General features: G+C 39.9%; 1 protein-coding gene across 1 annotated transcript; it reads right to left on the bottom strand.

Moving 5' to 3' along the window:
- Positions 1–1,574: 1,574 nt before the first annotated feature.
- lmcd1 (LIM and cysteine-rich domains 1) lies at positions 1,575–24,186 on the bottom strand. The gene is made up of 7 exons (XM_034149920.1): positions 24,131–24,186; positions 9,789–9,874; positions 8,490–8,745; positions 6,742–6,891; positions 5,794–6,042; positions 4,954–5,172; positions 1,575–3,508 (listed from the first exon to the last, which is right to left on the bottom strand). Exons 1-7 carry the CDS (start codon positions 24,155–24,157, stop codon positions 3,398–3,400), a joined length of 1,098 nt encoding a protein of 365 aa, XP_034005811.1. The 5' UTR covers positions 24,158–24,186; the 3' UTR covers positions 1,575–3,397.
- Positions 24,187–27,457: the final 3,271 nt, after the last annotated feature.

The raw sequence follows: 27,457 nt of genomic DNA, 5'->3' as shown, positions 1-27,457 counted from the left end.
GTGGGGCAGCATTTTCTCCTCTCCTTTCGGCGAGGGAGGTCCAGTGGTTCCTAAGCTAAAGGAGGTTATAAAGGAAGTTTGAAACCTCCTTTCCTATCATCTAGAGAATTCGAACGGCACTTATCATGGCTGCCACTGAGGGACTTCCGGGTCATTTCACTCGGTTAGGAAGGTTCCTAAGCTAAATGGACTATTCGACTGCAGCCCAGCTCGAGTGCGCTAGAATTTGAAAATACACAGCCGGAACAAATCTGCCACTTCCTTACAGAGCCCCTCCTCCAACACACACGAACGTGCACATGACCAATGAGGGCACGAGATAAGTTTGTGCACAGATGGAAAGCTGACAGGCAGGTAGGCCATCCAATCATTAGCCGGCCCGGCTAAAATGATTGGTTGTACTTTTTACAGTATTACGGCTTCCACAGATGACATTTTTTTATGGATTTTTTGTCAAAGCACTTAAGATATTCATTGCTATCGGGATGTTAAGAGCATTCCATGGAATATAACAAAAAGTGTATCTCGAGCCGGTTTCTCAAACTTACCTACCCCACCTTTAAAGTAACGTAAATGCATCAAGATTCATTGTCAAATAATATGATTTTTATTATGTAATTCTGCATGATAAGTGCTTTTGATACTTTGATTAGATTTGTAATATTTCTTACGTTAAGTTAAGTTCAGGACTTTTATAGTTGTTTAGTATTTCTAAACTGTGGTATCACTATTTTAACTGGTAACATATCCGAATATTTCATTACCTTTGTCAAATTGTTTATAGTCTAACAATAAACAGATGAACATTACAAACATTATCAAAGTGTTGAGACACTTTTATTGGTTCTCAGAGGCCACAGTTATTTGTCACCAGGGCTCAAGGATAGAAAAATTCAGAAATAAATAGAAAATTAAACATGAAATAACAATATGTAGGATCTTTAAAACTAAAACAAGCATAGCAATAAAACACAATCAGCAGGTGTATGTCAATTGAGTATGTATATAACATGATTAACCATATGTAATATGATTAGGTAATGAAGTCTGCTTGGTTATAGAAGCAGAGGAAATGATCTCAGTCTTGCATATCCTCTGATGACGCTGGGTGCTATTAAAGGCCATAAGACTCTGCAGACCAAATAGTGGGACTCAAAATATCCTTTTCTGGATTTTTATTCATGGTTCAAGAAGTGCCGTCAGACGGTCCGCCGGGTGATGTAACTACAGCGGAACGCTGGCCGGGAAACAAGAAATACTTCACATACCTGCTACACACACCACACACACACACACACACACACCCACACCCGCACGCACGCACACACACACACACACACACACACACACACACACACACACACACACACACACACACACACACACACACACACACACACACACACACACACACACACACACACACACACACACACACACACACACACACACACTCTTTGTAAAACTTTAAAAAAGAGCTCTGCTTCAGGTTTGGGTCGCCTGAATACATTCAACATGAACTAGTGATTTCCAGATTCAACTCTATTTCAAAAATGGTAACAGATAACAGGAAGTTCAATCAGAAATGGCTTTTATTCAGCTGTCAAAACATGATCATACGCAAAAATCTCTTCATTTTCTCTTCTCTCTTTAAACAAAACACGCCATGCAACTATAACCTGGTGTGAGATTATCTTTAATCCCTACGGGTGAAGACATTTAATTATTTCATGAACAGAATCACTTCTGATTTAAAGAGGACCTATTCTGCTCATTTTCATGTTCATAATTGTATTTAGTGTCTCTACTGTGACATGTTTCAATGCTTTAATGTTCAAAAAGCTCTTTATTGTTCTCATACTGCCTGTGCTGCTGCACCTATTTTCACCCAGTCTGCTCTGATTGGTAACACCCTGGAGGCAACTTTGGGATTGTAGCCTTTGCAGACGATTTACATGCAACAAACCTATATAACACACTACAGGAAAGGGAAACCAAAAAAGTATAATAGGGCCTCTTTAATACAGTAACATTTAATTCATATTTTTCACAGTTTTACTGTGAAATTCAGTTATAAGTGTAATTTTGTAATGCTGTAATTTATATTAACAGCACCGTTCATAATTTATCTGGGAATTCCTTATTTTATCTTTTCAGAAAAACAGATTTTTTGTTCACAAACTTATAGAAATCCTTGATTGTCATTTTACCCCGACAAAGTTTAACAGCTCATTTCGTGTTCATATAAAACTTGTATTATTTCATAATTTACCGAGCTAGGCTCACACTTCCAGTCTTTGTGCTAAACTAGGCTAAACATTTCAAACTGACACACACAATTAAAACTTTAAATATGAAATTCCTTGTTATATTTCACTGCATCATCTTGCAACCCTGTCACCTGAAAATGCTGTTCCCATAAGAATCTGCATCTATTCTTTATTTTCATTGTACATTGTATTCAACAGTATTTTTTTCTATATGCAACATATTTATCTAGTAACACTACTAGCTACAATATTTTCCTTGTTTCTAAAAAATTGGCATTTTGCTTTAAAAACGTTTTTGAAGGATAAAAACTAAGCAAATGTATTTATTATATTAGGTTAGATGCTGTATGACTTTTAGTTTTGAATTCTAACTTTGAAAACAAAATACTTGGTGAACCTCACAGAAACAAAACCTTGTTTAGTGATGAGAGATACAAAACCTCACTCAAAATAATAAGTGAATCTTAAGCTTGACTAAAACAACACGTCAAAAAAAAGAGAGGAAAATGAATAAAATAGCAAATTAAAAGTAAAATCCATACTTCCTATTTGTACAAACAAAGGGTCAAAATCTACACTGATAAACACAAATAAAAACAGTCCAGCACAGTTCTGTTAATTTCTCTGCCTTCTGCCTGTCCAGTTCCCTAAGTTTTAAGTCAAATAATTGGATCATTCCTAAAATGACACACAAATCTGCTTCTGCTTCTGTTTTTATCTAAAACCATCTGGCTCCAGTCACTGTCAGTTCTTGAAGTGCTATAATAAATCCACCAGTAAGTACTTTAAACACTTCTGTGTCAACTAAACATTCCCTTAAGTACTTAAAGCAGTAGGCTCGACTGAGAGTGCTTAAACGTCAGCTAGACATCTTAAGTATGTTAAACATTGATACATCATCTGGAGTATTTTAAATACTTGTCAAATGAAAATAAAATGTAATGACTTTAAGCGTTACTAATTCTGTATTATTGTGTTACTCATTTCATGTATTTGTATATAACAGGCAAACCACCACAGTCGAAATCATATTTACAGTTTAGTTTTTTTCTGTCTTTTGACCCTATAATTCTGTTTTTGAGCAGTGCTAAATCTTTTAAATCACCATATTGAGTTAACACTGTGTCTCAGTGCTGACAGGGTGTATCCAGGTTTTGTCCGCACTTCCAGCAGCAGTAATGCTGATGATGCCAAGTTCTTCCATCTTTCCCCGTGTGAAAAGACTGAGAGAAGATCAACTGAGGGAGGAGAAACAGGACAAAACAGATACGTTTATTTTGCAATTGGAGAATAAAGTTAAGGTCAAGATTACAGTTGAATTCTTCAGTGTTTGAACCAGGCATAAGAACAAATACATTTAAAAAAAAAAAAAAAATGTTTTTTCATTTTGAGAAAAGAGTTAAGACTCCTAATGAGCAGTATATATAACTGTAGCTGTTCCAATAGCCTGTTTAAATGTATATTAATGGGCCATCAGGGCAAGCAAGGCCTTCTCTCCTGGATTAAACACGGTCAGAATCACTAACTAATCTTTTAATATCGTTTTTTCATTAACAAGTTTTTAATGATTTCCAATAGTCTATTCTCTTCATTGTATGGCTTTTCTCTGTGTTTCGTGCGGTTGCGCTGCGTCCAGGGCCGCCCCTCCCTACAGGACGATCACGCAGACTGCGTGGGGCTTCACCTCGCGGAGGGGGCCTCATCTTGCGGAGGGGGCCTCATCTTGCGGAGGGGGCCTCATCTTGCGGAAGGTTCTTCATTTTGCGGAGGAAGCCTCATCTGAAGCGCAAATGCGGCGCACCTACAGTCTAAGCGTGCCACGGATTTGCCGCTGCGAGGCTCCACTAGCACCCCGTCCCCCCGTCCCCCCGTCAACGCTCGCGACACAGAGGGCCTCATCATATAACTTTGCGTGGGGCCACAAGTTGGCCAGGGGCGGCCCTGGCTGCGTCCAGTAATGGTTGGTAATGTTGGAGCTGTTATCCAATCACATATAAGTCAGAATGTGTTGCAGGGTCAAATAAACCAGCCTGAGGCCTTCAGAATCAACAGGACGGGCCTTGTAGCTTAAAATAAATGGCAACGTAACTGTTGCATTGACCAATCACATTATGGTGATTGGTCAATCCTTAGGGCCATCTAGCAGGCGTACGATGACATCAGCATTTTCACGGGCCACTACTGTTTATAGTTAATAGCTGCATAATTCTTGCTTTTCTGTATTTGTATCCTCGTGGTTGATAGCAATTATAAGTCGTTGTGGATAAAAGCGTTAAAGACCCATTTATAATGGTAACAATTTTTGTTCAGCAGGATAATCTGTACATAATAACATCACTTTTATGATTCTTGAAGCGTAAATGCAAGCGCCAGAAGTAAATGGCTAACGTTACCATCACCACGTTACATCACCACTGCTAAGCTAAAGGCGGCTAACTGTCTGTGTGATGATGTTTTAGCAGTCTCTTTTAGTCATTTGGTAGCAACCGCCGTTTTAATGACATTAAAGCTTCAGACATTCACCAGTGGGGTATTTACTGACACATTTTATGTTGTAGGGCAAAATGTGAAAATCTCTTCTCTTGTGTTAACCACAGACCTTATTTGAGGTATCTAACCAGATACAAAATCTAATTTTCTTTGACTATGTAGGGGGAAAGGAAGTGTACGTGAAGGGTCTCACCTCATCACAGCCTGAGCACCGCGGCCACACCGTCTCACAGTAGTGTCGTCCGCAGAGCAGCTTCTGATTGGAACAGAAGTACACCAGGTCTGCCAACCCCTGGCCACACTCCGCACACACAAAGCAGGTGGGGTGCCACAGGGCGTCATGGTAACCAGCTCGCTCAGCGTAAACAGCCGGACTCTCCATGGTAACGTCACCTTGGCAACCTGTGCACTGCTGTGAGAAGAGAAGGTTGTGAAGCACATTACTGCAACAACATATGATTCAATATACAAAATGAAGCTTTTTCTAAAAACGCGAGACTTATGTAAGTATTTTGTCGTTGTTGTTGTTGTGAGTTGTGTACTTACATTATCCCAAATGTTTCCAACACCTTTTAAACCTAGAGTAATCTGTTGGTTTTTGTTATATCATGGTCCGTGTCCTATCTCCTTTGCATGTCTAAGGCCACTCCTTTTTTAAATTCTGGTAGTTTAAAATATATTTTAACTGTATGAAGGATTAAAGTCAAAATGCTCTGTACTTTGTCTGCAAAAAAGCAATTGAAAAACACAGATTTTAACGTGATTTTACCAGTTTTATTCACTGCGTACATTAGTTTTTGAGAGGAGGATACGTATGTACATAATTCAGCTCCAGGTCAGAACCAAAACATCCTAACATTAAACAGTGAAGGGCTTTAAACTGGGAAAAAGCTAACTGCAATGATGGTGTTGAAAACAACAACTCCCATGATCCCAAGCTACTTAAAGATGTCACCAAACCTTGTCTTATCTAATTGTAGTAATAAGCAGACACCGATGGAAGAAAATGATACACTTTGGATATGTTCCTTACATATCCAGTCTTCTTGCTGCCATCTGTTCCGTTAGTGGAGCCGTCATCTGAGATGTTTTTGTTGGTTGAGCCGTGGTCCTGGTGCTTCAGAGCATCCTTCTTGTCGCTGTTGCTGCGGTCCTTGGCCTCCTTTGCCATCCTCTGATTGGACGCTTCCCTCAGAGCTCCACCCTCGCCAGGTAAAGCCACCTCGCCGACTCCCAGCACCTCCTGCTTGTAGCTCTGCACAAACAGCAGCATGGCGGAAATCTGCAGGAGGACATCAGAAAGTAAGAGATCTCATGTAAAGGAATACCTTACACCAACATGTTTGATTTCTGGTTCTCCTTTTTAGTAACTAATTTCTTTTTTTTATAAATAAATAAAAAGAGAAGCTGTGTGCAAATATTCATCACCTAATACTTTTACAAATCATTAGCTGAAAGGGGTGTCAAATACATATGTTGTAATCATTGGTTCATAAACCAAATTAGCCATGTGCTTTTTGGCGTCACGGCACTGTGGCACATGAAGCTCATGAGTCATGTCAAACTAGTTAGCTGTAGGTCAAACTAGTTAGCTGTAGGTCAAACTGCGGTTGAATGAGCGTGGATTCATCGCAAACCATCCTAAAGGGATGACTTCCATGATGTTTTGCATGTTGTGTCATTGCGTTGCGGACGTTTGCAGCAAAGAAAAATATGCCATTGACAGACGTGCTAGCACAGATAAGCACAAAAGCAACAAGTACAACGCTGGTACCTCTTCACTTTTATTGTTTTCCATGAAGCTTCATCACCTCAAGATGATGATGTGTTTTGAGTTTGCAGGAGTCAGAGAAGCCAGGATAACAATTTAAATGATCCTAAACCATCTAAACTAATCACCCTAGGGTTAAGGTATTCCTTTAAGGTATATTGGTTAGTTTACATACAGCTTAAGAAATAAATAGTGTTTGGAGTGATGTACCTCCTCTTCGGTGGCGAGGCTCTGACACTTCATGGGGTCCTGATCGTAGGCAGGGAGCTGACCGAGGAGCTGCCTGCGCCGCTCCAACGCTCCGTCTGTCCCCGAGACGGAACGAAGACTCTCCGGGAGGAGCTCCATGTACTGCATGGCCTGAAGAGGATCAGGGGCAGTTTACTTTGGGTTAGTTTTACTGTAGCTTTTCATTTTACAGCAGCTTGCATGTTCCACTAGTTGTTAGTATGTTGAGTTAAGAATTGTCTGATGAACTTTCAATGGCAAATTCATCATCAAATGTATCATAAATATAGAACATGGAAAAAAAGGAAATATGTAAACTAAATAACCTCTACCTCACAAGTTCAATTTATCGACATGTATACTTCTATTGCAGTCTGTAAATCATACTGTAAGACATATGACTGCCTAGCCCTTGCCAACATGGCTTGTTGACTTCAGATTGACTTGAGGAAATGTTCATAATACTTTTTGAGATTTAGGTGTTGTCAGTGACATAGCTGAGGGTTGTCCTTAAGATAATGACTAACAGTCTACAGCTGCAACAAAGGTGGACAAGCAACTACACATTCTTACATAGAAAGCAGTTATGAATTACATACTCTGTTACAAATAAGTAAATATAAAGTCCTGCATTTAAAAGTTTACTTTAGTAAATGTATGAAAGTCAAATGACTCATTGGTGCTAATATTGTATTATAATAAGTAAGTAACTAAAAATATTTGCCTCTGAGAATTAGTAGACATACAGTATAGTAGCAGGAGATGAAGTAGAAGTATTTTTAGACTAGGTTTCTTACTAGCAGCATCATTTAAAGTGGAAAAACATTAGGCAAACAACATTTAGTTTTTAGGGGAAGGTTTTCCAGACCGCAGCTCTCAATAACCACTGTCATCCTTATAATGATAGATGTGAAACATGAAACGTCTATCTAATGACAACCAGACGGCCTACACTGTTCAACACACGAAGAGCTGCAGAAACTAACCATACTAATGAGTATAGTGATACATCCCATTGGTAAACCTCTAGGATGGGAAAAAAAAGTTGTTTATGTTTGTTTGTGAGCATGTGCATGCACAAAGTAGGATAAAAACAAACATAAAAGACAAGGAACTGAGGACTGGTCTTACATTTGTTCCAGTTACTGATTAGTAATTAGAATACCAATAAAGTGGTGCAGGAATGAGCCCTAAAACCTGAAATGAGTTGGCATTTTCAGCCCCCCGGGTTGCTTTGTCTTAAGTAAGTGTTTTTGGTTAGCAGCCTGAAACATGGTCTATGGTTAAACAAGCTGAAAAGATTTTAACGTTTTGTTCTACGACATGAAATCTGTCTGTAAATACCCCATAGTGAACTATGAGACTGCCTAACGTCATCATGTGGAAGATGAGTGTGCCTTTAGCTGAGTGGTGGGGATGCAAGTCCTGCAACCGTTTTGAAGTTGGGTTATAGACATTTTACTCCTTGCTATTGCATTAAATGTTATAAGTTTCATAAAATGTGTGTTCATTTGTGAGACATTATATCAAAATTGATTTACAATATCACATAATGTTATATCCGTAGCTGAAGTTACTTAACAAACTGATTTATTTTAAACACAAAGCATTGTCCTGCAAAGTCCTCAGATCTCAGCCTCAAAGAAAATCTGCTATAGAAAATGTGACTTTACAAGCTTTCTCAACTTCACAAGAGCATCCAACTTCCTGATCTTCCCACGGATCCTCACCAGTGTTTGGTGGAGGCCGGCCGGCGCCCAGTCGTACGTCGTGGTGTTGAAGGTCGGGTCTTTACGCGACACCACTGGATTGGTCACGATCATGCGGTTCCTCTTGTATATGCGAAGGCCGCCGCCTCCTTTGACCTTCGCTGTCAGGTGGGAGCATGGGGAGTCTGAGAGCAGGCGTCCCATTCGCTGGTCATCTTCAAGGTCACTCCCCGGAGCATGGTCCACCGCGCTACAACCACAGCTGATACAGGCTTTTCTGCACAGGTAAATGAAGAATAAGTAGAGAAAGATATTTAAGGAAAATGTTAATTCAGCGACTTGCAAAGGGTTTTCTAAGGAAGCGAATAAGAGCCAATGTAGGTTTTTATTAAAAAAACAGGGATGAGGTAATGAGGTCTGAAAAAGAAATTGGAAATTCTGTAACAAGAAATAAACTCGTAAACTTAGGGGTTTGTCAGGGAGCCAAATCGCTTTAATATAGGGAAATTATGTTTTCAGTTAAAGGGGACCTATCATGCAAAATGCACTTTTGTACGTCTTTTATACATGAATATGTGTCCCCGGTGTTCCAGGGAACTCACCAAGTGTCAGAAAACACAACCCTCTCTATTTTCCTCCATACCCAAAACTCTAAAAAAGGGGCTGCAACGGATCTGATCAAAACTGATCCAGATTTGAACACTTTACTGACGTCAGGACAGTGGCGCTACGGCTATTGGGCCAACTCCACCAATCAGGAGGAGACAGTCACGGCCATTGCCGTTCGAAAGCGCTGGAGACGCTGTAGTACATATGCCAGGCCTGTAGATGGTGCTGTTCTGCCCTTATCTGCCCTTACAAACATGGCTAAAATGCATGATCTGTTTGGTATTTTGCAAAAAAAAAAGTATAAATATGCCTTATATAGGTATGGTCCTACACTATATTATTCAAATATAGCATGATAGGTCCACTTTAAGAAAGTGGTGCAACACTGATGGAGCTAACAGTAAACAAATAAGTGGGACATCATCCCTCATGGTCTTTCCATCTGTAGAAACAGACAGTTAGTGTTTTGGTGTAAGAAAACAGACATCTTTCTTTTGTCCATGTAGTCTAAGCTTGTTGGTGCAGAACAGCAGACTCTCACTTCATCCTCTCAACGGGATAGAAGTATGCAAAACCACCAACAACTTCCTTTAATAGCAGAGAGTCGTTGAGAGAGCGAAGAGAAACCACAAAGAGTGTGTTCAGCATTCTTTTTTTCTCTCTTGTGGTTCCTGGCAGAGAGAAATTATAATATAATAAAAAGCAGTATACCTCCAGGAATGTGGCTGGTATCCAGAGCAGCCCGCCTCACATACATGGCAGACGGCTGCCCCTGCTGTACTCTGCTTCATAGACATCTGAAACAAAAACACCATCATGATACACATTGTTTTCTCAAACCTCTCTTTTAAAAACCCTTTTTTCAGAATAGCTTTCTCTTGAATCTCTTGTATTTCCTGTTCTTTATCATACCTCACTTGTCATTATTACTGAATACATTACATGTTTTGTATTGTCTGTTCTCTTTATGTCTTTGTAAAACACTTCATAACTCATTTTCAAAGGTTAATACTATAATTATTAATATTATTATCATTATTGAGGCTAACTCTGATCCTGTGAGGTACAGTCCATTAGGTTTCTACTTTATAAGAAACCTAAAGTGAGAACATCTAAGATCAGAAGTGAACCTGAAAAAAGCCTAAATTAAGGTCCAAAATATGTGTACAGCAGGAAAATAAAGTGTTGGAATGATGAAAATAAAAAATATTTTCTTCCATAAGTCAAAAATAATGAAACACTTATCTCATAATTGAAATGTGTAAAGTGTTTGACTTTTTAAGGTATGAGTCTGGGGATAATCTACTTTTTATTACTGTAGTGAGGGTATGTATAAAGACCTGATCTTCTGTGCCATAGAGCTCCATTGATGTTCAAATAAACACATCAACAAGCCACACTGTTCCACTAGGTGACATGAACACACATATTCTGCTTTCTATTTGACTTAATCCCTTTAAATGTATTGAAATTACAAAAACTAAATGAAAATAAAGGCCTGATATGCAGCACAAAGCCGGAAAACAAAATGCAGTGCTTATTCTGCATTGTTTTCAATTCAACTTGCAACATTTTAAACAAATCAGACCTTTCTTAACTGGCAATGCTGCAAAGTCATACCTCCACTGTATGATTCTATCCCACGTTGAATACTGTTTTGCAAACTGGTCGTTTGCTTGTGCCACAAACCTGAAACCCATAGAACAGCTGTACAAGAGAGCTATCAAGGTGTTTGACAGAAAGCCTTATTCATACCACCACTGTACCATCCTAGAAAAACACAATTTCTTGAGTTTTGACAATTTTAAGTCTTTTAAAAGTATGTGCTTTTTTTATAAATGTTTACATGGACTGGCCCCCCCTCCCTCCCTTAGGGGAATTCATCCACAGAAAACACACTGGACGCTGCACTAGGTCAGAAACCAGAGGAGACTGTGAAATCCACCGTAGACGGACCACTTTTGGACAAAATGTACTTTCCATTAAAGGCAGCTCATTGTGGAACAGCCTCCCAACTGAGATACGGGATTGTGCCACTCTCAATAGCTTCAAAGGTCAACTCAAAGAATGGTTGAGAAACAACCAGACGTGCAATCACCACTAAATGCACTTTAATACAGGGGTAACTCCTCTCGCACTTTATGCATCTCTTGTATCATCTCTTGCACTTAATATGTCGTTGCTGCTATATTGTACTGCCATGTGGTAAATACTTGTGTGTGCTGCTCATGCTCTTTCTGCATATCATGTATTTATTTTTTGCTATGTTTACAAATGTCATGTTCTTATATGTTGTATGTGACGGGACTACGGATGGAAATTAGCTCAAAGCTAAAATCCGGCATATTTACACTTGAAGCATTATTTGTCTAAAGTGTTCATCAATGTGCATTGTCCCTATTCAAATAAACGATTAAATGAAAAAGAAAAATGTTTTCAAGTATTTTAGTGCTAGAATAGATAGCTCCACAGATCGCTTAAAGTCAGTAATAGTCGATGGTGTTCTACAAAAGATGTAGCCAGTAGGGGCTGAGGGAAACAGATAGTGGTTTGGTTTTTCTTTGCAACATCAGCCCAAACAACACAGTCTCACTCCAATAGCGACGCTTGGTCAGGGTCCTTTGGCGTGCAGTTGTGACGCGCCGAGTCTCCTTCAGCTTCATAAACGGACGCAAAGAGCTTTCAACTGATTGCAATGTATTCCCATCGGCGGCGGTATTTGACGCTCAGGGAAGCACCGCATCGGTCCATGTCTGCGGCAGTTAAAGGCAATGTGAGCGTCCATTCCCATTGGATAACGGAGGATTTTACACCAGGAAGTAAGTATTCTCCTTACTGTCGATTGATTTTACAGTGATATCTGCACCACTCATCAACTCAAAAACACCAGATTATCCTTGTTAATTAAACAACATTGATTGGTTTAAATTGTGTACAATGCTTTTGTGTTTTTCCCCTTCGATTCGGAGAAACAAATATTTTTTCTGAGTTTAGGGTGGCAGAAGACACTACACTACCCAGAATCCTCAGCTATCGTTTGGGACTACACCATGTGCTTTGCTTGACAAATCCCGTGATTAGTCCTCAAGCTCTGTGATTGGATGTTGGAGTGGCAGTGCGCGAAGTTTACGCCGAGCGTCAAACAGCACTTTGAAATGGAATGAAACCCATCGACGGCACACTATTCAAAACAGGAATCGAACGAGTCCTACCCTGTCCCTGAGTCTGGTGGTTTTAGTCCGGATGCTGCAGTACCGCCTGCCAGACGGCAGCAGACAGAACAGTTTGTGGCTGGGGTGATGGGGGTCTTTTATAATCCTGAGGGCTTTCTTTAAGGTTAACCTGGTATTTTTACTCCACTACATTTATTTTAGTTACTTTACAGATTTGGATTAATGATGTGAAATATAAACAACCCTTAAATCAGACTTTAGTTACACCTGAGTAAAATTCAGTGAAGGTGATTGTCAAGTGCCAACAATCAGGCGAGATATTTGATAGTTGGTGCTTGAGAAGACTAAATATTTATCTGCAGATCCCTATAAAGCATATTCATTACTCGTTATTCTCTAATCGTTCATTAAAGACTGTATATAATGGCTATTTTGCACATCCCTTTCAAGATTTCAAGATTTTCTAAGGTTTATTGACATATCATATACACAACTACGGTGTGGTTATGCAATGAATGAAAAACTTGGGTCAGAGGTTCCTCAACAGTGCATTACAAGACATCTATCAATATGTGTGTATACCTCCACCATTAAACTGTCATATTCTGCACATTTCTTATTCTATCTACGTACATCTTATAAGAGTATAATAAATATGTATAATATCGGTTCAAATAAGTGCTTCAACATAGTTAACATTGCAGGAAAGTTGATTGTCAAGTTCCAAAACAAACCATGCAATATATTAGACTTTAAGTACTTTGTCAGGCTTAATATTTATCTGTAGATACCCCCAAAGCTTTTTTCTTATTTAAAAGAAGACCTTAACCTAAAGTATTCTTTAATGTTTAAATAAAGCCTTATTAGTTTGTCTGTTTTGCACATCCTCCTATCAGGCACTTATTCTAGTGATCATTTACAGTATCTTCTTGATATTTTCTATTCTATATTTCTATCATTGACCTTCTACTTTCCCACTATTTTGTATGTACTCTCATGGGCGTAATTTCCACTGGGGACAGGGGGGACATGTCCCCCCCACTTTTCAAAATCCCATTTGTGTCCCCCCCACTTTTTAATTAATTAATTAATTTTATTTTTTTTTTTTAATTTACGCAAGCGGTCATCGTCACGGAGGAGCGTCTGTGTGTGTGTGTGGCACGAGTGCATCTTGTGAGAGAGAGATAAAAAGAGAGAGAGACAGAGAGAGAGAGACATAGAGAGTTACGGGGGTTGTTGTTAGCATTTGGTGCTAGCTCGGAGCTAATGGAGATTAGTAGCTGTTTCAACAATAAGGAGAGGGAGAGCTCTTTCCAGTCGGACTTTGAGAGACTGAGAGAGAGAGAGAGAGAGAGAGAGAGAGAGAGAGAGAGAGAGAGAGAGAGAGAGAGAGAGAGAGAGAGAGAGAGAGAGAGAGAGAGAGAGAGAGAGAGAGAGAGAGAGAGGAGAGAGAGATGAGAGAGAGAGAGAGAGAGAGAGAGAGAGAGAGAGAGACTGAGAGAGTTACGTGGGTTGTTGTTAGCATCTGGTGCTAGCTCGGAGCTAACGGAGATTAGAAGCTGTTTCAACAATAAGGAGAGGGAGAGTCCTCTCCTGTCGGACTGAGAGAGATAACGTCAGCTCAGGGAGGTAAAGGACTCTCTGAGTGATTAGGTTGTAAACTTTAGTCTAGTTATCTCAGTGGGTCTCAAACGGTTTGGTCATCTATGTAAACAAATATTTCCATCTATGTAATATATAGTTGTATATAAAATAAGTTAAGAAATCCTTCCAATGTGTACTATAGGTCAGTACAAAAATAAAAAACACAGTTTGAAAGGGGAGTGATTAGTCAAATATGCATAAATAAAATAAAAAAATGCAGACTAGGTAAGATAAAGATAGGAGAGAGGAGTTTATCAATGATTTGTTATTGGTTGTGAGCATATTCTAATGGCTTTTTGATTATTGAAATATATACAGTTCTGTTTCATATGAGTGTTGAGAACTGTATCCATAAATCTCTTAATGTTGCCCTCAAAGTGCACCAGATTGATGCATTCAACTTCAATTTAAAGAAACAAATCTTCCCGGGGTGCATGCCCCCGGACCCCCCTAGAGGATGTCAGGTAATCACAAATAAAACAGGTTCACATGGATAGGATACTAGATAAGTGTGCACACTCATTATATACACTACACATTTTTCTTGGATTTGTTAACACTATAGTCCCTAATATATTTGTAGAAAGGCAGGAAATGGAATTAAATTGAGAAAATATTTCATTGCGGAGGACCCCCTGTTTTGTGTCCCCCCCACTTCTCAAACCAAAGTTACACCCTTGTGTACTCTTAATATTTAAATGTTTTCATCAACAACACATATAACACATTCAAAAGTGCTTTACAAAAATGAAAGACATTAAGAAAAAGGCATTTTAAAACAGTCATTAAAAAGCAACACAATCTACCTGCATTGCAATTACTCTAAACGTGTAATAACGTGCTTTAACCAGTAGGAGGTGCGGGTTAAAAAGCTGTCAAGTTTACAGTGTTAACAAAATCAAATATACTGCTGTTTCTGGTTTAGTTTACGACGGATATATTCTGTTATTGTTTTGATATTTGTAACACAAAAGCGATGTAAAAAACCCATAGCAACACAGAAAAGATGGTCTTAACATGACCCAGCGGTCTAGTAGTTAATAAAAAACAATAATATCAAAACAAATTATTACTACTAACTTTATTGTGAAATTAAAACAGAACGGTAAAAGAATAGTTTCCGGTCCATTCTGAGGCCCGATCTCTGTAGATAAATAAAGAACTACGACAGATGTGTAATATTTAATGCAGCCGAACCATTTATTACAATGCATTCATGTGATGACTTTCAAAGAGTAAGACCTTGACCAAGCGTCGCTCCTGGATGTTCAGGGAGTGAGACTGTGTTGGCCCAAACAACAATACCACATGTGAACGCTTGATGGGAAAAGGTTGAAAAGTAATCTGTTGCCAATTTAGATTAAGTGAAAGTGAATACAAAACCTGCACCTTCATTTTTGACTCTGAAAAACTAGATTAATAAAATATTTCACCAACTTCTTCGGGTGGTGAAGCCAGTGAAAGCTAGTGTGAAAACTTTTGAGTTTAATTATCCAACATCACCCCTAAACTTAACCTGAAAGCACTGAGCCAGGGGTGGCCAGAGTAGAGATAGTCCCCAACAAATTCTCTATATCTAGTTTGTCTGTTAAATACTACAGTGACCAGCTGTTTTAGGAAATTCCACCAAAAAAATTCAATCTCCCAGGAAAATGATGTCCTGCTTCACGTCATTTAGCTTGAAAACAAAATGCAGTGCTTCCTGTGCAGTAAAGTGACTCTGAAGAGGTAAGACAACAGTTTGTTGACGGAGTAGTGACGATTATTCTGAAATGAGAGCACGTGATTGATGGGAAAGAACAGATGTTGTTTCTAACTTTTCTGAGTAAGTGTGGGAGGAAGAAAGGGAGTGAACACACACACACACACACACACACACACACACACACAGACAGACACACACACACACACACACACACACACACACACACACACACACACACACACACACACACACACACACACACACACACACACACACACACACAGACGTATAGTGGATGATCTCATTGCTCCACCCGGTGACATCATCATTATCTCAGTACTAACAGTCTTATCAGTCGTCCCTGTGCTCAATTTTGTATTTTCCTCCTTATCCTCCTCAGTCACACTCATAAAATAGTTATATCTCCTTCAGCTTTTTCACTATTTAATTGTTTTCTCCTCTTTCCTGTAACTCACATTTTCTAAGCTTTTTTGTACTTTTATATATACAGTAAGAAGAAAAGAAAAAGCCCACTATCCTTTTCCAGACTATACACTTCTAGTATAAGCATTAGTCACAACAAACACATGAAACAATGTCTTGTGATCAGTTTGTCATTGGTTGTTGAGTTTAAATAGACAGTATAAAGAAGAAATCTTAAAGCGTAGGTGGGCAACATTGGAAACCACCTAAGGTAGATTTTCTAAAGTATACAAACAAAAAACAAAGCCCAGTGTTTCCAACTCTTTCCCATGGAAGAATCTAGCAGCACTAGCTCCAAGAGTCGCTCAAACTAAGACTAAAACGCCCCATCCCCACGGGCATCAAAAAACTATCATAATGAACGTTAACTTTTCATAATGAGCATAAACAATGAACATGGCTTCAATTTGTACTAACCAGACATGAAAGTGACTAACTACATTAACTCAAGTACTTTACTTAAGTACCATTTTGAGAATTCCATTTAATGCTACAGTACTTTATACTTCTACTCCACCACATTTAAAAGGAAATAATAAATGTTTACTCCACTACATTGATTAAACATCTTTAGCAGCTACTTTTAACAAAAAAAAATGTCACTAGTCTACTAACTCTGTAAGTGATAAAAGAGTCAAATTATTTAAATATATTACAACATTTAAATCAGAACTTTGTTTGTCTTCAGCAGTAAAATGCTTCTTCACGAAACATTATTATCTAAAAATCTCACATATACATATAATTACATATATATAATTACTTTTTTTAAACTTGAACTTTTTATACTTTAAGTACATTTGACTGATAACACTTTTGTACTTTTACTTAAAGGTCCCATGTCATGGCCATTTCTAGTGATCATAATTCCATTGTTGAGGTCTACTAGAATAGATTTACATTGTTCAATGTTCCAAACTCACATTGGTTTCTCATACAGCATCTCTGTATAGTATGTGTATTCACTCTCTGTCCTAAACGGCTTGTTGGAGCTCCTGCCCCCCCCTCCCTGTGAGCCCACTGTGCTCTGATTGGTCAGCTCGCCCCCTCTGTTCTGATGAGTCCACCACCGTTACGGGCCGTCTCCACAGCAGCGTTAAAAAAATCTTGGAGGTGGGCGTATCTGAAGCTTGAGGATTTTTTGCGAGCAACCAATCACATGAATCTCCCGCCCGCGACATACGAAGCAAAAAAGCCCGAAGTAAACTGGATATAAACTCCCCAAAACAGGCGAAAACCTACCACTGTCTCTGCCACCTCCCTCCATGCCTGGCTCCTCCGGTTTATATCCCGGTAGGTCTGGTCATAAAGCACCGGGTGATTGATTCGCTACCGCTAATTTCTCCTCCATTTTTTGGAATATGAGGAAATGACCTGCGGTATTTCTCTCCCAGCATACACGCCGTTTGATTGGCTAGAGCTTGAACTGTCAGATTTGCGTACACGGGATTTGATTGGCTGACGCTTCCTCCTCAGCTTCAAAAGTTGAACATTGTTCAACTTTGGATCTTGAAAATCCTGAGAATCTCCGCTCGCCTGCCCACAATGCATTTCGGCGAAAGCGAAAAAAAGTGACGTCACCCCATTCAAAGTGAATGGGCAGAAGCGTTTCAAGATTTTTTAACGCTGCCGTGGAGACGGCCCGTTACAGCGGAACATCAGTGATTATGTGTTACAATGGCGTTTGTTAGCAACCAGAAAATGACACCAGTAATGACAAACAGATGAGAATGCTGCGTGGGGTCTGGGTGCCGTGTTGGCGGGACGTTGCGCGGCTCGCTGCTGCGAGGAGCGGACAGTGTGAGCTGGGTTAATTTCCTGCTTGCTGCGTGGGGTCTGCGAGACAGCGAGACAGTGTGAATGGACGCGGGAAGGGGGGGTTGCTGAGGGGGCTGCAGCACCCCCATCTGCGAGGCTCCACTAGCACCCGCACCCCCAAACGCAGCGCACCTACAGTGTAAGCGTGCCACAGTTTCGCGCTGCGAGGCTCCACTAGCACCCCCCCCCCAGCGCGTCACAGTTTCGCCGCTGAGAGAGTGTGTGTGTGTGTGTGTGTGTGAGGAGCTCCACGGACCATTTGGACCAATGGGTCCATTTGGATATGGTCACGTCACTGTACCCAGGAAGAAAAAGAGAAATCTCCAACGAGGCGTTCTGGGGCAGCATAGACAGGTCTTTTCTGTGTTAGAGTTTTACTCGCTACAGGGTGTACTTTGAGGGTTTGTGACTTTGCAGACCGTTTACATGCAGAAAAAGCTACATAACACACAAGGAGACGGGTAATAACCGGAAAAGCATGACATTGGACCTTTAAGTACGATTTTGAATGCAGAACCTTTACTTTAATGGAGTATTTTGACACGATGTATACTTTTACTCAAGTAAAGCTTCTGAATACTTCTTCCACCACTGGTACTCACAACTTTCAAGCTAGCAGTTATGGAAGACTGGTCATCACAATAACTTCAGAACAAATGAAAATATTGTACAAACTAATAATAGTCTTTTCTACTTGTTTTTTTTCCGAGCATTTGATTTATTGATTGCTGTCAGGACTTAGAGAGTATTTAAAACACATAACACTCCCTTTCCTCAACACAAGGTCAATTTAACTGTACATGTGTGTGTATGCAAGCTAGGAAACAATACTCAGGGACAATGAGTGACTGTTTCAAAATCCTCTGGCAGGAAACCTGATGACTGTTGTGCTAAATCGCCCTGGTGCTGACAGACCTGTCCACCCATCCATCTGTCATTAGGGAATAACAAGCCCGTCGCTGCTCAGACACCTCAATATTCCCTCTATATTTATATATAGAGACACACGCTCCTCCACAATAGTGACCTACAATATGAGCTGCTGTTTCACTCTAACGACAGTCATTCTTTAGTTTTGCCTCCAGCTAACACTATGATGTCATCATGACGCGGCACTGACATTTGTTTACCTAAACTTAAATCTATGAGATTTTCTTTCATCTTCATCATCATACTCCCACGAGGAGAAACAGACCCAGACCGACAGTCACTGGTGTGAGAGAGGACAGATGAGTGTGTTTAGAGGTATGAAGAGAGTGTGTGTGTAATGTGTGTGTGACGGTGAAGAGGCTGTTGATGTGTCTGTGTTGAAAAGGTCAAAGTGACAGCGGCTGCAATAGAAACAGCTGAAGAAGAAATGTCATTACATCCCTCAGGAACACACTGAATGACAGAACGGGTTTATAACTGTTAGTGTGGTCCTAGCAGTGGTGGAAAGTAGCTACATTTACTCAAGTACTGTATTCAAGTACAATTTCTAAAGTATTTTCTTGAGTATCTACGTTTTGCGCTACTTTAAAATATATATTTACAAGTATTAATCTACTATTGAATTATGAAAGATAAAAAATTCATACAATAATATAGTACTATATTATATAAACTGCCCAGCAGAATATAAAGTAATTTAAATAAGCTCCATTATCAGCTGCACAATTAAAGAAATGTATCATTGTCACCAATATTGTAATATTCTTGAATTGGGCCTTTCTGCATATTAGTCCTTTGGTCATTTACGTATATTATGAAGCTAATACTTTTTTACTTTTACTTAAAGAGACCGTATGATGCTTTTCAAAGTTTTCCCTTCCCTGTAGTGTGCTATATATCTCTAAGCGGTTGACCAATCACAACAGATCCAGCAGCTAACCAATCAGAGCAGACTGGGCTCTGGTTTCAGACAGAGGGTGAAAAGACAGATAAAGACAGATAAAGACAGATATAGACAGTACGAGACAAATAAAGAGCTTTTTGAACATTAAAGCATGAGACATGTCCCAGTAGAGGCACAACATACAAATATGAAACCCTGGGCCCGTTTAAGACGGATTTTGAATGCAGGACACAGAGTATTTTTATTTTTATTTTGTGGTACAAATACTTTTATTGAAGTGCTTCTTTCATTGAAGGTTACCAGGAAGTAAGTTTAAAGATACCTCCCACTAAAACTCCTCTGTTCCTGTAGAAAAGGCAGACTGTTTGTATAAGTGTGTTTTTGTCGGAGCGTCTGCTCTCACTGTGACACTGGTGGGAGTCACAGTGAGAGCAGACGTGACTCAAGAGTTCCCCCAAACTAACAAGAAATAAAGCCGTTACTCATCCTGCATCACAACACAGCACGTCATGCAGGTAACGATGAGTCAGAGTTACATTGACAGATCTCTACATCATTCCTTTGTGATTGCTAGAAGTTCTAATTTACCTGTGAACACACATCCAAATGAGGGTTTCCCAAGTGTCCTTTTCCGATTTATTCTGCATGGGGCCTTGTGTGTCTCTTTGTGAAGTTGTATTATCATATTGTCCTATCTGTGTTTATTTAGAAGTAATAAATTAGGAGCATAATGGAATCATAATGCACACATACACTTAATGAAACCACACAAAGGCCTCTAACGTAAATGAAAATAAGACATGTATTTGGGAAAAAGTGAGCATAACTTTAATATAAACTTAGTTTTTACTGTATTAATTGTGTGAGAGTTTGTAAACAGATGTTTTGATATAGTTTCCCAGTTGGTAGGCGTGGCTCCCAAATACTTCAATTCGTCAAGATTTGTATCTGTTCTTGTTTAGAAAACTGATTGAGTGGCATTGCCCTGTTTGTCTTGTTGCAAATGTGGCATTATGACACACAATCTGTTGCATCTCGCATTCAGTAACGTTATGTCTGGAAGGAAACAGATTTATGTAGTAAAACATTCCTATATCCACTGAAAATTAGAATAAGTGGCATCGAAAGTTCAAAAACAGGCCAGAATGCTGACGCTTATACTAAGGTGAGTTCATCTTATCTATTGAGCTCTTATATTCTGGTGTGTGATGTGTCTCTTATCTGCAGCAAATAACACGTTGTCCTTCAAGACAAAATAACTGTCTTTTGTGAAAGGAAATTAGCTATTATTAGATTAAATTTAATTTAATTTAATGATCCCATATTGGTAAATTGATTTGATGCAGCAGCACGTTTAGAAGGCATTGCAAAATGAGTCAAAAATGTGATAAAATGTAACTTCTAACCCCAAAATAAAAAAATGTATACAAATAAACAGTGGAAGGATAATAGAATACACTTAAATATACAGAATATAATAAGTTAAAATAAACTGTATTGACCAACCTACTACTGAAACATAATATATACAATGGATATACATTTTACAGGTGTGCAGTTGCAGTTTTTTAATTAAAATGAAAGGAAGTATAGTTTGAGTACAATATGTATTTATTATGTAAACAATTCATTGTAGTTCAGCACATGAATCCCTGTACCTCTCTTTCATTCCTTTTTTAACCATGAAAGCGGAACAGTTCAGTATTATTAGCTGCTGAGCGTCGGCCAAATAACACATGAGCCAAACTATAAATGCATTTTTTCAGAAAGAGGGAAACGTGTGTCAGCTCTATATTTAGGAGTGAGATAAGGCGAAGCTGAGCAATGCCAAACATGTCGGCTATGTGACGGTTACAGCAGGAAACGTTGAGATAAAAGGCTGGAGGTCAAAGAAGTAGAGAGTGACCCTCTTTAACGTCCAGAACTCGGTCTCATGGCATCATGGGTATTTCCTGTGCTACATAATGAGCTGAGATTTACAGTAAAGAGCACATTCTCTATTTGAAAGTGTAAACAAAAGATATCAGGGAGAGAAAGATAGGATTGTTTCCTATAAACTGTATGTTAAAACACATTCTTTCTTTGAACTCCTCTGTGGAAAGGAATCCATTCTCAATGTTTTTTGAAAAAGGAACAATTCATCTTTCACTGCCATGACCATAAAACAACCAAACTACAACTTGTACACAGGTTTAACAGGTTCTCAGTAAACGTTCTTTGTGCCTGTTACATACATACAATCTGATGATTATTTTCAACTTAATTAAGCAACTTATTCTTTATCAGAAAAAAAGTCATCAGAATTGGTACAGTGCAAAGGGATGTTTTTATATGTCTTGTTTTGTCAGTCCAAAACCCAAAGACATTGTGTGTGTGGTGGGTTATTTCCATCCTGGTGATGGCAGTTTTTCCAGCAGAGGGATAGGGAGGATCAGACCCCCCCCCCCCCCCGACAGGTGACACTGATCCGTCAGGTTGTCCTCCTCACACTGACCTCTAAGCAAACGACCAGAGGACGGATCTGAGCGGCGCCAGAACCGACCCAGTGGGAGGATCAGGTCATGGTGGATTACCTTCACTGACTGAACTACAAATCTCCAGCTGTTTGAGAACAAGCCTGGGAGATTATCCAAAGTGACATAAACATATATTTAAGAGCCTAATGCAGGTCAGAGAACCAACGTGATAAATACAAATCAGAGGTGGAAGAAGTGCTCTATTACTTAAAGGGGACCTATCATGCAAAATGCACTTTTGTACGTCTTTTATACATGAATATGTGTCCCCGGTGTTCCAGGGAACTCACCAAGTGTCAGAAAACACAACCCTCTCTATTTTCCTCCATACCCAAATCTCTAAAAAAGGGGCTGCAACGGATCTGATAAAAACTGATCCAGATTTGAACACTTTACTGACGTCAGTAAAGTGGCGCTACGGCTATTGGGCCAACTCTCCACCTATCAGGGGAATGTGGGGTTGGGCCACGGCCGGCCATTGCCGGCCGTGGCCCAACAAACCCCCTGTTTATTCTCCGCTGTGGATTTTTTTCTCCCTCCCCGAGGCAAGCGTTTGCTCCCGCTGCTTTAATTCAATGCAATCCCTCCCCGTCGAGGCAAGCACTGTAATTCTCTCCGGTTAGTCCACCAGCAGATGACAAACACCCACCTCTCCGCCTCTTCGAAGGAACGAGGGGACCGTGAGGCAGAGTTTCAGTTTCAGTTTGTTTCGCCGGTCCGTTAAAGTTTAAATCTTCCCGACAAAATTAGAAAAGTGCCGGTCAAAGGTCTTCTTTGTTATTTATTGAGCTTTAAAACAAATGAATAACGACTCTATAGGCCTATAATAATATAATAAAACACGGAGGACGGAGATCTTTTTTTACTCCCCCTCTTGACTTGATCAGAGCACGGCTCCCCTCTCCTGCAGGGGGGCGTGGTCAGCTGCAGCTCACAGAATCAGCCCCGTAGACAGCAAACAGCACATAGAGCGAAATGAGGCATGGCTAAAATGCATGATCTGTTTGGTATTTTGAAAACAGAAACGTATAAATATACCTTATATAGGTATGGCCCTACAATATATCATTTAAATATAGCATGATAGGTGTCCTTTAAAATTCCATTAAATCATTTAGTTTAAGTAAGTTGGGGTCATCTTTGAGTCTATTTTAATTTTTTATAATTTATCCAACTAGAAATTGCAATCGAAAAATGGCCTCTGCGTTGGACACAGCTTGTTATAAAGCAAGGAAGAAGTACTGAGAGTACATTTTCTTTGCCACTGCCCCACTTCTTCAGGAGACTAGCAGCAGGTCTGATTTGATTAACTCCAATGAGAGAAGTAACGTGGAAACAGTTTTTGACCTGTTCCTTTGCCCCACAATCAACACAGTAAATATTAGATCCATATCTTAAGAATATTCTGATGCTGAAATGGCATATTTCATACGGGAAAATTTACTTTGTTTAGACATTTTTCTCTGAACAAGGTCTTGCGTGACCTGACAATTAACACGCAAGAAACAAATGGAAGAGAAGACATTTCATTAAAAGAAAAAAGGTGAAGAAATATCACAAAATGTTGTTAAAATACCTCTGGAAAAGCATTAAAGTACACGTTGCTGATAATACTGCTTGTACTTGAGCCATATTTTTTAATCCTGGAATTGTACTTGTACATTTTAAACCATAGCGTTTCAGTACTTTTTCCACCTCTGATTTTAAAAGCAGCTCAAATCCTACCAGCTGTGATAGAGAGAAGGTTTATTGAAGTGTCTCCAGACCTCCATCAACAGAATATCTACACCTCTGAACCTTGACCTCCTCTCTGTGCCGATGAACATCTGGAAGTATTTATGAATAAGAGTCTCAGCTGCACAGATGTAAATGCTTCCTACCTTCTCCATGGCTGCGCTCACGTCCATGTCGTCCGGAGTGTGTCTGCTCCTTCTGCCTCTGCTCTTCCAGAACAATGGGGCTTTAAATTCCTCCCCTGTCGGCCACACTTCCTCTCCCCCCGCCCACACTTACTCCTGCCACCGCTCCTCTCCACAGCCCCCTGCAATTTAACCGTCTAGACTTTCATCTTCTCCCTGCTGCAAAACATCAGCTTTTCTTTTGCCTGTCACTGCAAGGTCTTTTTCTGGTCACACTTCACTTTCTTTCCCTTTTTTCTACTTGATGAACTTGCAACACCTTTCTCCTCTTCAGCTGTGGACTTTATTTCCTGTTTTTATTTGTTTCTTCACTCTCCCCTCCTGATTCGTCCTGCTCTACTTCTCCACCCTCTGCAACATGAACTCAGCAGAATTCTTCACCTCCGGATTTTTCTTTGAGTCTCCATACACTTTCTGCCTTACAGTGAAACAAGAGCTACTTCGTTCACCTCTGCTTCTCTTTCTGACTCTGTTTTGCTTTGTTAAATATTACAGGTACCCGGGGGAGTGACGTTTATTTACTCGTGAACTGTACTCTCTATATATATTATGGAAAACATTATGGATGCAAGTAGCTTTTAAATATTGCAGCCAACTGAGGTAGAGAACGTTGTTACACTTTGTTATGTCCGGTGGCTTCATTTACTGTATAACATTTGCTCTTTGTTTTATAAGACCATTATAGGTTTTTTAAACTCTGATGTGCATGTAAGTAGTAACTAAAGTTGTCAGATACATTTAGACAGCTACAAAATTGGTATAAAAATGTAAAAGAGTTGAAGTATATAGTGGGTACTAGTACTTTCACTTTTAAAGGGGGCATCTAAACCTGGCAGAGCTGGTGCTTTGGCTGCTGGATTTGGCACCCGATTGGTCATCATCTCACCAAAATCAGACAGGTGTTAGTTATTCCACTCTAGTATAAGCAAACAAAGCAATTTACTCCGAGCCTATCAGGTGAAATATTAAGGGGCCCTATTGTGCTTTTTGGGGTTTTTCCTTTCCAATATTATGTTTAATAGTTTTTTTGTGCATGTAAATGGTATGAAAACACTGAAATCCCTGTGTTCCCTCCAGAGGGAGTTTCTCTACTTTACTTCTGTAACATAATGACATCTTTACTGTGTAACACTTGCACTTCTATTGGCCAGTGCTTCAACACATTGTACGTGATCACAACAGAGGAACAGCCATCTAACAATCACAGGCAGTATGTCCTTACCTCTCACCAATTCCAATTAAGGTTCCAGTGGGGACCTTGCTCCCTGCGTGTGCCTCTCCACCTCTGTTTCTTACTTCTTACTTGCTACCCTTTTCCCTCAACCTATCCTAAGGGAGTGCATGTACGTAGACACATTAGTTTAGCTGCTATAGGCTTAGACTGTCGGGGGACACCTTACTTCTTCCTTCTGTCTGTCTGTACCTGTGTACTCTCATGTTCCGAATAACCCAGCTTCCCCCAAATTTCTTTTTGGTGTCTATATCTACGCCGGGATCCTGAGTCGTGGCTGATCCTGTTGCTGTGGTCCTGTGTCCTGGATCCTCTATCCTGAGTTCTGGATTGAGTCCTGGACTTCGAGTCGTGGCTGAACCGGTCTCTGCGGTCCTGCCTGGCTCTCGTCATGCTGCTTCCCTGATGGCTCCCACAGGATTGTTGACATCCTCGTGGATTCATCTTCTTATTATAGACACATGCATTTCCAAACATTTGGTCTACCTATGCTGTAAAATGTATTATCTCTTCGATTTACAGACGGCATCTATTGCACGTCTGTCCGTCCTGGGAGAGGGATCCCTCCTCTGTTGCTCTCCCTGAGGTTTCTCCATTTTTCCCTTTAAACTGTGGGGTTTTTCTGGAAGTTTTCCTTGTACGATGTGAGGGTCTAAGGACAGAGGGTGTCGTTTTCTCATACTGATATTCTGTACAAACTGTGCTGTTGTATTTGTTGTAAAGTGTCTTTATTGTAAAGTATTTTTACTGTATGTACAGCACTTTGGCTCGACCAAAAATCGTTTTAAAAATGTGCTATATAAATAAAACTTGATTTGATTTTATATGAGAAAAATAAAGACCTTTTTCAACATCAAAGCATCTAAAAATGTCACAGTAGAGGCGAAAAATACAAATAAGAACCTAAACATTTGCATAATATTTCCCCTTTCAGTATATTTTGGTGCAAATAGTCTTCTACTTTTACTTTTAGTAAGGTTTTAATGCGGTTATTTTACCTTTTACAGAGTATTTTTACAACATAGTATTGCAGCTTTTACTAAAAGATCAGAGAACTTCCTCTAACAGTGCAGGTACATTTATTGTTACAGCTGCAGAACATGTATCAACAGACTCACAGTGGAAAGGCAGATTTATGGTCTTTAAAACAGCAGCTGAACTTTTTGCCTCCTACAGCAGGCTGGAGGACTGCCTGGGGCGGTGAGGCCTGACTGCTCTGTTTGTGTTTTTAATCTGAGACAAAGAGCGCCCTGAGGGATTCCCTGCGCACGCTCAGCCAGCCAATCAGAGTGACCCTTAAAACTTCTCGGGTCAATCAATGCCAGGCAGGGATACTAAATGTGGCTAATAAGGCTACAAAGGGGCCCTGTATTAAAGGTCTCATATTATACTATTTTTAGGCATATATTATAGATCTTGGATATATAAAAAAAACATGTCTCTGAAGTGTTTTGCTAAAAATACCAAACAGATCACCCATTCTAGCCCTGCCTCATACCCCTCTATTTCAGCCCTGTTATGGTGCGTTCACACCGGACGCGATGCGATTTTTGGGGCCGGCGCGATTACATGTAAAGTCAATGCAAAGATGCGGACAGACGTAAATTCACTCCGACGGCGCACATGACGCGGTTGACGCGAATGCCACAGCGTGATTGAGGCGATTGACGGGGGCCACGATAATCGCTCGAGTTGAATTTTTTCAACTCGAGCGTCAAATTCGCATGACGCGTTCGCGCGGTAGCCAATCAGCAGTGAGGATCTCAGCCTGCTGTCACTGACGTTGAACCAGAAAACCAAAACATCAGCCGTTAGCTGTTAGCACTCAGAGCTCACAGCTCCTCATATCTGTTCAAAAACGATGCAAAAGTTAAACAAGTACAAACCACAGACTGTCTGTGTCATGGAGAATACAGTCGCTGGTTTATTTATGTCTGTATAGGCCGTTGTTGTGAGTGTGGAGGGAGCATATACAACGTTAGCTTAGCCTGATCGATCCGATCTACATTCAGAAAACACGCATTTTAAAAGGTTTTTCGCCTGCCGTCTTGTCTGCA

The sequence above is a fragment of the Trematomus bernacchii genome, unplaced genomic scaffold, assembly GCF_902827165.1.
Source record: "Trematomus bernacchii unplaced genomic scaffold, fTreBer1.1, whole genome shotgun sequence".
NCBI classification, from domain to species: Eukaryota; Metazoa; Chordata; class Actinopteri; order Perciformes; family Nototheniidae; genus Trematomus; species Trematomus bernacchii.
This window is presented reverse-complemented; position numbering and strand designations above follow the sequence as displayed.

Excerpts from the sequence above, each read along its gene's own strand:
- lmcd1 (XM_034149920.1), bottom strand. The coding sequence starts at position 24,157 with ATGGACGTGAGCGCAGCCATGGAGAAG. Across the intron at positions 9,875-24,130 it reads TGAGCGCAGCCATGGAGAAG|ATGTCTATGAAGCAGAGTAC; the intron begins GTAGGAAGCATT and ends TTTTTGTTTCAG. Across the intron at positions 3,509-4,953 it reads GGTGCTCAGGCTGTGATGAG|TTGATCTTCTCTCAGTCTTT; the intron begins GTGAGACCCTTC and ends CTCCTCCCTCAG.